Here is a 12956-nt window from a genome sequence, read left to right on the forward strand (position 1 = left end):
TCAAAACTGCTTGCGAAGCTTTGTAGAAGTTAATTAAGTATAAGGACATAGAATAGAAGGAATTTATGGGGGCTAATGTATCATCTCAGGGTAGGATAGTCTGTTAGTTTAAGGGGAGATAGTTTGGATTACAATGGGCTGAGCAGACAGCTCTAACATGAGCCCCTGATTAAGAGGGTACAAGGCTGGTTTTATCAGGGAGGATAGGGACAAGAGAGATAAGACAAATTCCAATGGAGGAGTGTTCAGGATGTATAAACAGGAAAGACAAATTGGAAAAAAGAACACGAGACCCCTTTAGGTGAGGGCTTTCATCTGATAGTTAAGACAAAGAACTCGACATGCCATTGGACATTGGGATAGGTTTAGGAAGAGCCCTTACAGGTTAAATGGTCTTGTCACTATTTTACATCAGGCCCACCCCTAAAAAAAGGTATAAGAGAAAGACCTGAAAAGCCCTTAGCACAAACGGTGGAGGGGAGAGCCATACAAAAGTGGGGCTGATCTAACACTCTTCTGGGAGTGGACCCATTCTTGGAGGTTCTAGGTGAGAGGAAAAAGGCCGTAAGCTGGAGAACTGTTCACGCACGCCAGCTGTCTGTCCAATCAGGAACAGTACCAGTTGCTTATCACGGTTGTGTGTTTTTGCTGTATAACTAATGTGTTATATTCCGTCTTAAACTCTGATTAAACACAATATTCTCACCATATTGGTTTGCAGTCGATCTTAATTATCTGAAAGACCAGAGATAATCTAATCTCTACAGGTTTCCTTGCCCCATGCTTGACCTGAAGTCATGAGACTTCATGGGGTCCGGAGTCAATGTTGAGGACTCCCAGGGCCACTCCCTCCAGGCTGTATACCACTGTGCCACCACCCCTGGTGGGTCTGTCCTGCCGGTGGGACAGGACATAACCAGGGATGGTGATGGAGGAGTCTGGGATGTTGACTGAAAGGTATGATTCTGTGAGTATGACTGTCAGGCTGTTGCTTGACTCGTCTGTGGGACAACTCTCTTAATTTTGACACACATCCCCAGATGTTAGTGAGGAGGACTTTGCAGGATCGACTGGGCTGGCTGTGCCTTTGTTGTGACTGAAGCCAGTGCCTAGTTCGATGCTGGGTGGTCTGTCCTGTTTTATTCTTATTACTGTTTTTCGTAGCAGTTTGGTATAGCTGAGTGGCTTGCTCGGCCATTTCAGAGGGCAGTTAAGAGTCAACCACATTGCTGTGGGTCTGGAGTCACATGTAGGCCAGACCAGATAAGGGCGGCAGATTTCCTTCCCTAAAGGACATTAGTGAACCAGATGGGGTTTTACGACAATTCGGTAGTTTCATGGTCACCAAGACCGACACTAGCTTTTTATTCCAGATTTATTTAATTAACTGAATTTAAAGTCCCCAGCTGCTGTGATGGGATTTTAACTCATGTCATGACTAGTGCAGTAACATAACCACTATGCTACCGTACCCATAAATAGATGACACTAAGGAGGCACAGTAAATTGTGTAGATGGGAGCAGGACGTTTCAAAGTGACATAGGCAGATTAAGTGAATGGGGTGTGGCAGATGGAATTCAATGTGGGGAAATGTGAGTTCATACACTTTGGATCCAAGAAAGACAAATAGGAATATTTTCTTAATGATGAGAGACTAGGAATTGTGGAGAGGCAAATGGATTTGGGTATCCAGGTACATTACCTTTTGTACCTGTGATCTAGCATTTATTTAAAAAGGCTAATGGAATGGTGACCTTTAGCTCAAGTGGGCTGGAATACAAGGGCGAGGAAGTGATTAGTCAGTTGTGCAGAGCCTTGGTCAGACACCATCTAGTCTAATGCATTCAGTTTTGGGCACCGCACCTCATCAAGGATATACTGGCCTTGGAGGAGGTACAGCACAGATTCACCAGAATAATATCAGGTCTTAAAGGGTTAAGTTATGAAGACGCATTGCATAAACTGATTATATTCCCTTAAATTTAGACTGTTGAGGGGTGATCTAATTGAGTTGTTTAAAATGATAATGGGATTTGCTAGGGTAGATACAGAAAAACGATTTCCTCTGGTTGGGAATAGAGAAACACGGGGCAAAATCTTACAATTAGAGCTAGGCCATTCAGGAGTGAAATCAGGAAGCACTTCCTCCACACAAAAGTTACTGGAAATCTGTAACTCACTCCCCTAAAAAGGTTGTGGATGCTGGGTCAATTGAAATTTTCAAGACCAAGATTGACATATTTATTAGGCAAAGATATCAAGAGTTATGGATCAAAGGTGGGTAAATGGAGTTGAGGTGCAGATCAGCCATGATTTAACAGAATCCGATGTCCAGACATCCATTACAAACATTCTGTAAAAATGCTGTGCTGAAATGAAAATTAAGTATATGGTCATGAAATAGTTGTTTGCAGTATTCATCGAAAAAACTAAACATTATAATACTGGAATACTTTCAGTCTGATACAAAAGTACATTCATAGCCCTCAAAAGGTTAATAATAGATTGCAATATAATGGGCCATACTTAACCAATAGAAAGAGAATTTTTTCTATATTGTTGTTGCAGTTATGGAGGTCAAACATTCTGTTCTATTTTCTACTAATGCACGATGTGATTGGCAACCTGCCATAAACAAGTTTAAAATCCACATCCTTTCAAGTTACAGTTATAAACGTTATTTTATCCCTGATTTACCATGCAACTAACTCATTTTTAAAATATACTGTTACAGTGACACCAGTTCTGAATGTTTACATTGATGGTATTTACTTTCAAGACAAAATAAATGAATGGCCCCTTCCCTCAACAAAACATGGTGGGGTTTGAATTCCACTGTGCAATACATGTAATGCAATGTAATGTTCATGCATTTGCATGAAATGTATCTGTTTGCTGTTTTAACCAAATTGTTAACCCATCTCAACCTCAATAATAACTAGATCTTGATCTGTTCATGACCACATCATTTTGGACCCATCCCCCCAACACGCGCGCGCCAACACACATTCCAAGATCATTTATTTTTCAACGTTCTTTTTTGCTTCAATTCTAATACATTTTGTTTATTTTCCTTCCAATTTGGCTTACATGGCTCAGAAGTGTTATTTGTAAATGGAAAAAGAAGCCAACGGACAGTGCAATTAATTAACTACTTAATCTACACTCGGACAAGATATGTTTGGAACATGGCATTCTATCATTCCAGAACAGACACAGGATTAGATTCTGAAACTTCCCAAACTTCATCGCAACAGTTATCACTCATCATTTTAAAGTAAGATCTGGGAGCAATCATTAAATCACATTTTAAAACTCAAAAATAATGTACACATAAAGAATACAGATGGATCAGACATTTCTGGGTTCTTGATTTTAGAATAATCTTTGTGTATAACCCCACAGGTATTGCAACATATTAATCCTTAATCAACCCAGAAATATAAATGCCAATGGTGAATAAGAAACAATTATCTTCAAGAGAGACAGACCGCTACCAAAACGGTAAGTGTTTTGTCAGGATGGGATGCTTCTGCTTCTATAAAACCAAGAAATAATGCATGTTTGCAATGTTAAGCAGAGGCACATCATATAACTTATGTACAATATAGACAGATGAGCACATGAAATACAGAGGACATGTTTACACGTTGCATTACTTAAGTCTGCTGTACCACAGCTTAAATAATGGCTTTTCACCCCCATGTCAAATATTTCATCTATGTTATGTTTGTTTGTAATCAATTGCATTAGAAGCACCTGACACTATGCAGTTATTTTTTTCTTTCCCACTGCCTAAAGATTAGGTGCCTTTCCACGAAAGTTACCACAACGTTTTCTCTCCCCATAGTAATGTATGAATTATGCTCTGAATATTGTCACCCTGCTGTCTCATTCAATAGACTGATGGCACAGCTGCTGGGTTTTTTTTCCCAGGGCAATTTGTATCATGGTGTGAAAACTGCCTGATTTGCCCCAGAGGCGATGCATCAACTTCTTTATTTATCTCAGCAGCAAAATAAATCCTTGCTGGGTAAATTTCATTTCAGTATAATTTTAAACTGATTGAACTTCAAGTCGGATTGTTTTCATCTCCCTGAAGTAAATGGAGTTTGAGGGATCGCAGTCGAAGTGTTTCTTAACAGAAAACTGCTCCTATATTCGTCAGTTATCTGTTATTCGATGTCAAATAATCTTCATGTTTCCTCCCTTTTCTTGGACTTCCTTGACCATTGACGATTTTCTAAAGCACCTTCTATACTCCAATATCAGGTTCCATTCATTTTTAAATGACCTCTCTGTTGCAATATTTACCTTAAAAATAAAACTCCCAGCTCTTTTTCCTAACGATTTGCGAGAATACAATATGAAACTCTGACAGCAAGTCACAATGACAACATACTCTTATGACACTAATGTTTTAATCACTAAACATGTGAAGAAAGCAAGTTTCCTTTCGGCAAGCGATTTAAAGTTCTGACGAATACTTCTGTGCAGTTTCATCCGGTGAATAAAACCAATAAAATGAATGGCCACCTCTATTTAATAAGCTGACCTCTAACTGCCACTAAATTGCATTCCCTGCAGATTACTTTATTTACTTGCATATTTGTCTCAATTCTTGATTTGTCCAAATTTGATTTTAAACAAACGTTGGGCAACAGGGCTATTTACTTCAGTAAACCGGTCAATTTCCTTAATCGAGTTGCCGTTGCAGGAACAATACTTACATCTCTGGTTCCGGCGTTTGCCTTTAACCATACTCATTCTAAACGGGTCCAGGTTTCTTCTGTAGTAATCACACTCAAAGACAATGAATGAAAAGGCTTCTCCTTCTTTTCAGGGAGGCAGTTGTTCTACTCACCGACAGAAAGTAACCAGTGATCTAACAGCAGCAGCCAGGATGATACCATTTACATGATATAACAGGGGAGTAAGAGGCTCCACTCTGCAATGGATGCGAAAGAGATATGTTCTGCCGAATTCTGTTTCAAGTAAAAATGCTCTCGAAGGAATAAATAAAACAAAGGTCGAATCTCACATTTCACAAGATCTTAAACTAGAATTTCCATGCTAAACATTTTTTGGAACTGCTTTTCTCACATTCTAAGTGATTTTTCAGAATAGTTCATTACTTCATACAATAGCTGAGCAATATTACTGAGCGTGCAGCTGGCGGTGTTAACAGGGGTTAGTGCATTCGGAATCAGGTGATGTGTTATATTTTACATGCAAGTTAACTCTAGCCAATGTGACCTGAACTGATTCCTTTCAGGCTCATTTCCAAAGGCCCAGCAAGGAGCACATGAACAGAATGTTTCACTTTCTCCTCCTACATACAGCCATCAAAGCTGGCATTCACTGGATGTAGTGTTGCCAACTCTGGTTGAATGTATTCCTGGAGGTTTCATCACATGACCCACCCCCACGCTCCCGCCATTGGTCGCCCGACACATCCATCCTCGCGGCACACCGCCTTCCCACGCCGATTGGAAAGCGAAAAGACTCTAAATTACCCAATTGCTTGATGCTTGACTGTCAGTCAAACAGCCTGTTTTCCCCATCTCCAATATTTTTATCTATATATATAAACGAGTCGTTCTGTCTGTCTGTCTATCTGTCTGTCTTTCTGTCTGTCTGTCCTCGGGTGTGCGTCTGTCCGGCTATGCGCTCAAAAGTTATAGAGCCTACCTACGCGCGCGTTACCTCCGAAGAAAGCTTACGGTTCCGGGACGGTCGTAAGCATATTTACTTTGTGGTCGGATGAAAATTGTTCGCGCCTTATGCAAAAAACCTTCAAAATTAAACTCATTATCTGCTACTTAGCATTGATTGACTGACGTCAAGGTTTGACCAATCCTGTGCTGTCACGATTGACCAATCCTACAGTACGGTCCCCTGATGGTTGGCCAATCGGTGTGTGTGTGTGGGCGGGACTAATTGTTTTCATCTCAGGGATGTGGCAGCCATTGTTTCACTGCTTCCAGCTCAAACTACTTTGATCATCCAGCTTTGAAAAAGTTAGCATCTCTTTTAAAAATAACATAAGATTTACCAAAAACGTTTTATAAGTACTTTCACTTTCATCTTTCAAGGTATTAAAAGGTAGAAATGTTGCCCGGCAGCAGATTGAGAGAGGGACACAGACAGGGCCCAAAAGCCTGGGACTCGATTTAAAATGTTGCCCAGCAGCAGATTCACACAGGGACAGACAGACAGGCCCCAAAGCCTGGGACTCAATTTAAACCGCCCGGCCCAAAATAGCCCTGGCAAAGCCGGGCTCCCCCAGCTAGTAACTAATAAATGGAAGTGTTCAAAGAAAATAAAAGAAACACAATCTTTTTTAATGCCCCTATGATTTTCTCTAGGGTTGCTCGCAGCAGTGTCTTGGAGATTAATTTTCAATTCCTGGAGATTCCAGGCCAATCCTCCTGGAGTGTTGGCAACCTAACTGGATGATTGCTGCTTGCCACAAGATTCTGGGGGGGGGGAGGTGCGTTTGCAAGGCATCACCATGTTCCCTGTTAGGGCACTCAGCCTGCAGGGGTGGGAGCTATTTATGATCTGTCTTGCATTGAAAGTGGGTATACGTCTTTACATTCTTTGTGTGTGTGTGTGTGTGTGTATATATATATGGGTGGATGGGTGGAGTGGGGTGATGAGGGGGAAATATTGAAATCTGTTTATTTTTCCGAGCAGTGGTGGCTACAGGGCTGTAGCCTAAGTTATTGGCTTCACAAACTTGTGAGCTTTACAGACTGAAGCTACTTTCTAGTATAGATTTCCACTTGCACCAATGTTTAACCAATCACAACAAGATTCTAAACCATGCAAGATATCTGTGCCAATAAATGGAAAATTCACAAGGTACCAGGTATAGGTCCACATCATACGTAGGGAGATGGCTTCCACCGTAATGCAAGATGATTGATTTTGCAATATTATATGACGTGTGTGGCCCAACAGTATGGCTGCAGGGATATCATGGAAGTGTAAGAGAGGTGCTTTTATGGCAAGCCTCTGGTCTCAGCTAAACCATTGGAAATGAAGCGCTGAGTGAAAGTGACTAGTTACCCCCACAGGGTAAGTGAACAAAAATTGGAGAAGTTGATCTATGGCACTCTTGTAAACCTCCAAGTAGCTGGTTACAAAGCAACCTTTTCAGGGATGGGGAATAATTTATCAGTGTTCTGTCTCAAATCAGGGATAGTGCATGGAGCATGGATCTCACTGAGGCAGAAAAAATAATATTGCAGAATGTGGGGGCAAAATTTCACATTGATTTAATTATGAACATAATATAGTTAGATAAACTAGTAGAATCTAATATAAGATCATAGAATGATATAGCACAGAAGGGGGCCATTTGGCCCATCGTGCCTGTGCCAACGCTTTGGTAGAGCTATCCAATTACTCCCACTCCCCTGCTCTTTCCCCATAGCCCTGAAATTTTTTCCCATTTATAATGTAGATATTTCATAAAAATGTATAAATATGTTAATGTAGAAAAGTAATAGAATCATAGAAACTTACAGCACAGAAGGAGGCCATTCAGCTCATTGAGTCTGAGCTGGTTCTTTGTAAGAGCAGTTGTGCTTAGTCCCCCACCCCCACTTCTTGTCCGTAACCCTGTAAGTTCTTCTTCATCATCCTCAAGTACCTGTCCAACAATTTTTACATTGTTTTATTCCAATTATGAATGAATTGTATATTTTTTTGTATGTGTATATTTGATCAAGTGTATATTTGATTGGATGAGATGTAAAATCGAGGCCCCGTCTGCCCTCTCAGGTGGACATAAAAGGTCGTCAGTCAGTTTGTCTTGTCTTGTTTTGTCTTTCTTCCCTGGACTAATGACGTGAGTTCAAATCCCACCATGGCAGATGAGGAATTTAATATCAGTTAATTAAATAAATCTGGAATAAAAAGCTAGTATCAGTAATGGTAATCATGAAACTATCAGATTGTTGTAAAGACTCATCTGGTTCACTAATGTCCTTTAGGGAAGGAAATCTGCCGTTCTTACCTAGTCTGGCCTATATGTGACTCCAGACCCAAAGCAATGTGGTTGACTCTTAACTGCCCTCTGAAATGGCCTAGCAAGTCACTCAGTTGTAACAAACTGCTACGAAACACAATAATAAGAATGAAACTGGACGGACCACCCGGCATCGCCCTCGGCAATGGCTACGGACACGACTACGGACACGGCAACGGCACACCCAGCCCAGTCGACCATGCAAAGTCCTCCTCACCAACATCTGGGGACTTGTGCCAAAATTGGGAGAGCTGTCCCACAGACTAGTCAAGCAACAGCCTGACAAAGTCATACTCACAGAATCATACCTTTCAGCCAATGTCCCAAACTCCTCCATCACCATCCCTGGGTTTGTCCTGTCCCACAGGCAGGATAGACCCACCAGGAGGGGTGGCATAGTGGTATACAGTCAGGAAGGCGTGGCCCTGGGAGTCCTCAACATTGAATCCGGAACCCATGAAGTCTCATGGCTTCAGGTCAAGCAAGGGCAAGGAAACCTCCTGCTGATTACCACCTACCACCCTCCCTCAGCTGATGAATCAGTACTCCTCCATGTTGAACACCACTTGGAAGAAGCACTGAGAGTACCAAGGGCACAGAATGTATTCTGGGTGGGGGACTTCAATGTCCATCACCAAGAGTGACTGACCGAGCTGGCCGAGTCCTGAAGGACATAGCTGCCAGTCTAGGCCTGCGACAGGTGGTGAGAGAACCAACACGAGGGGAAAAACCTACTTGATCTCATCCTCACCAATCTACCTGTCGCAGATGCATCTGTCCATGACAGTATTGGTAGCAGTGACCACTGCACAGTCATTGTGGAGACGAAGTTCCGTCTTCACATTGAGGAAACCCTCCATCATGTTGTGTGACACTACCACCATGCTAAATGGGATAGATTCAGAACAGATCTAGCAGCTCAAAACTGGGCATCCATGAGGCACTGTGGGCCATCAGCAGCAGCAGAATAGTATTCCACCACAATCTGTAACCTCATGGCGTGGCATAGCCCTCACTCTACCATTACCATCAAGCCAGGGGACCAACCCTGGTTCAATAAAGAGTGTAGAAGAGCATGCCAGGAGCAGCACCAGGCGTACCTAAAAATGAGGTGCCAACCTGGGGAAGCTGCAACACAGGACGATATGCATGCTAAAAAGCGGAAGCAGCATGCTATAGACAGGGCTAAGCGATCCCACAATCAACGGATCATATCCCACAATCAACGGAGCCCAGCACGTTTGTGCAAAGGGTAAGGCTGAAGCGTTTGCAACCATCTTCAGCCAGAAGTGCCAAGTAGATGATCCATATCGGCCTACTCCTGAGGTCCCCACCATCACAGAAGCCAGTCTTCAGCCAATTTGATTCACTCCACGTGATATCAAGAAACAACTGAGCGCACTACTGGATACAGCAAAGGCCCCGACAACATCCCGGCTGTCATGCTGAAGACTTGTGCTCCAGAACTAGCCGCGCCTCTAGCCAAGCTGTTCCAGTACAGCTACAAACAACACTGGCATCTATCCGACAGTGTGGAAAACTGCCCAGGTATGCCCTGTCCACATAAAGCAGGACAAATCCAATCTGACCAATTGCCGCCCCATCAGTCTACTCTCAATCATCAGAAAAGTGATGGCAGGTGTCATCAACACTGCTATCAAGCGGCACTTACTCACCAATAACCTGCTCACTGATGCCCAGTTTGGGTTCCGCCAAGACCACTCGGCTCCCGACCTCATTACAACCTTGGTCCAAACATGGACAAAGGAGCTGAATTCCGGAGGTGAGGTGAGAGTGACTGCCCTAGACATCAAGGCAGCATTTGACCGAGTGTGGCATGTGATGAAATATTCCATTCATCACTGCCTGTGACTGTGGTTGGTTTCAGTTTCATTTCCCTTACCTCTGTTCCGTTTCCTCACCATTGTATTGTACTATGTGTAGGGCTCCGCCCATACCTGGCCCATTGTATTGTACTATGTGTAGGGCTCCGCCCATACCTGGCCCATTGTATTGTACTATGTGTAGGGCTCTGCCCATACCTAGCCCCTATGTAAGCTGGCCCAGCCTGCAGCACATCCAGTACGGCAGAGCTCTGGATGGAAGATACCTCTCTCCTGTGTGTTACCTTCTAAGTCAATAAAAGCCTTGTTTTGTTTCGCTAACATCGAGTCTCGGATTTATTGAGGCACATCAATTTTATTGACTTAATTTTCAACACAATGGATCAACTCTTGAAACCCGAACGTTTGGATTTGGACCAGCATGCTTCGGACGCATCGGCACGCTTCGGACACTGGTTTATGTGTATGGAATTCTTCCTGGACAATTCCGCAGCCGTCAAAGGCGCTACGGACGCTGCGAGTATGAAACTCGGAATTCTGCGGAATTGGGTAAGCCACCGGGTTTACCCCCTCATCCAAGACGCCGACACGTACCCGGCCGCCTGCGACATCTTAAAGGCGCATTACCAGCAGTCTACGAATGAGGTGTATGCTAGGCATCTGCTCGCTACAGCGACCGGGGGAATCGGTGGAGGAGTTCCTAGGCACCCTGAAAACGCTTGGCAAAGACTGCAAGTGCCAAGATGTAAAAGCCGCAGTGTACACTGACGAGCTTGTTCGCGATGCCTTTATCACAGGCCTCAGCTCCACTTACATCCGGCAGAGACTGCTGGAAAAAACGGGATTGGACCTGAAACAGGCTGCGGACACAGCGCGATCCCTGGATGTGGCCCAGAGAAACTCGGACGCCTACTCTTCAGCCCGCGCCGTCCACGCCGCCACGTGCGCACCAAGGGCGCCGCCATCTTGGAAGGCATCTTCCCCGCCTGGCAGCCCGACACCGTCGGGGCCCCACTCTCCCCCCAGAAGCCCTACGACAGCCGCGACGCGTCGGGGACCCAACTGCTACTTCTGCGGGCAGCCGAAGCACACCAGAAACCTGTGCCCGGCGAAAGGCACCACCTGCTTTAAGTGCGGTAAGAAGGGGCACTTCGGGAAGGTGTGCAGAGGGAACCCCGCCGGAAAACCCTCCACCGCCGCGTGTGCGCCGTGGGAGCGGCCATCTTGGACGCCATCTTGCCCGACCTCGTGGGGTCCGCCATCTTATGAGCAGACAGCGTGGACGCCATCTTGTCTCGATCAGGGCCCTCCAGTGGCATCGGTCACAGTGGACCAGACCAGGCCGCACCCGCTATCCAAATCAATGGTGGACATCGAGGTAAACGGGTGCGGGGTTAAATGTTTAATTGACAGTGGAAGCACGGAGAGTTTTATCCACCCTGAACTGGCACAACAACTCTCCCTAAAGGTGGTCCCTACTCGGGGTACCATCTCTATGGCTGATAAAACCCAGACATCGACCATCATGGGTTACTGCACGGTACAATTGTCCATTAACGGAACTGTATACGATAATTTTAAAGTATTAATCATGAAGAATCTATGTGCGAGCGTGATCTTGGGCCTAGATTTCCAGTGCAACCACCAAAGCATCACGCTCAAGTACGGTGGGTCCCAGCCGCCCCTCACAGTGTGCAGTCTGGCTACCCTGAAGGTAAAGCCGCCTTCGCTATTCGCGAACCTTACCCCTAACTGCCGGCCAATAGCGACCAAAAGCAGGAGGTACAGCTGGGAGGACAGGCGGTTTATCGCGACCGAGGTAGACAGGCTCCTGAAAGAGCGCATTATTGAACGCAGCAACAGCCCGTGGCGCGCCCAAGTGGTAGTGGTAAGGGGTAGCGAGAAGAAACGGATGGTGATCGACTATAGCCAAACGATCAACAGGTACACCCAACTAGATGCCTACCCGCTACCCCGCATATCAGAAATGGTGAACCAAATCGCCCAATACCGGGTGTTCTCCACCATCGACCTCAAGTCAGCGTACCACCAGCTCCCTATCAGACCAGAGGACCGCCCGTACACCGCCTTCGAGGCGAACGGACGCCTCTACCAATTCCTCAGAGTCCCCTTTGGGGTGACGAATGGGGTCTCGGTCTTCCAGAGGGAGATGGACCGCATGGTCGATGACCACCACTTGCAGGCAACCTTCCCCTACCTCGACAACGTCACCATCTGCGGTCACAACCAGCAGGATCACGACTCGAACCTCGAGAGGTTCCTGAAAACCGCACAAAAACTCAACCTCACCTACAACGAGGACAAGTGCGTTTTCAACACCACGCGCCTCTGCATACTAGGCAGCGTGGTGGAGAATGGGGAAATCGGACCAGACCCCGACCGATTGCGCCCCCTACGGGAGCTGCCCCTGCCCAACACTCCCAAAGCCCTGAAAAGGTGCCTGGGGTTATTTTCTTATTATTCCCAATGGGTCCCCAACTACTCCGACAAAGCCCGCCCCCTCTTGAAAGCATCCTCTTTTCCGCTCTCTGCTGAGGCCCACGCCGCCTTCAAAAGCATTAAGCAGGATATTGAGCGGGCCACGCTACAGGCAGTGGACGAGAACACTGCATTCCAAGTGGAAAGTGATGCGTCTGACTTTGCCTTGGCGGCCACCCTCAACCAGGCGGGGCGGCCCGTAGCTTTCTTCTTGAGGACCCTCCAAGGGCCCGAGATCAGACACTCCTCCGTGGAAAAGGAGGCCCAAGCCATCGTGGAGGCAGTGCGCCACTGGCGCCACTACCTAGCCGGCAAACGCTTCACCCTACTTACCGACCAGCGGTCGGTAGCGTTTATGTTCAATAATAAACAGAGGGGGAAGATCAAAAATGATAAGATTCTTAGGTGGCGGATCGAGCTCTCCACCTTCGAGTATGACATCATTTACCGGCCAGGGGCCCTTAACGAATCCCCCGACGCCCTCTCACGAGGGAAGTGTGCCAGCGCCACCGGGGATCGGCTACAGACCCTCCACAACGACCTCTGCCACCCAGGGGTCACGCAGCTGTTCCAC

General features: G+C 45.7%; 1 protein-coding gene across 7 annotated transcripts in view; it reads right to left on the reverse strand.

Annotated features, from left to right (window-relative positions):
* LOC147114800 (RNA-binding Raly-like protein) overlaps window positions 1-12956 on the reverse strand; it is an 859876-nt gene that overhangs the window by 482826 nt on the left and 364094 nt on the right. Inside the window, exon 1 of one of the 7 annotated variants that reach the window (XM_085992755.1) lies at window positions 4732-5136. The exons of 5 other annotated variants lie outside the window; for them this stretch is intronic. In XM_085992755.1, coding sequence (XP_085848881.1) covers window positions 4732-4768 — 37 coding nt within the window. In that variant the 5' untranslated portion in view covers window positions 4769-5136. Of the gene's footprint in view, window positions 1-4731; window positions 5137-12956 lie in introns of those variants that run through there. One more of the 7 variants, XM_085992757.1, reaches the window with a different exon arrangement.

This window comes from Somniosus microcephalus, chromosome 7, assembly GCF_052327205.1.
Source record: "Somniosus microcephalus isolate GS21.2 chromosome 7, FLI_Smic_1.0, whole genome shotgun sequence".
Lineage (NCBI taxonomy): Eukaryota > Metazoa > Chordata > Chondrichthyes > Squaliformes > Somniosidae > Somniosus > Somniosus microcephalus.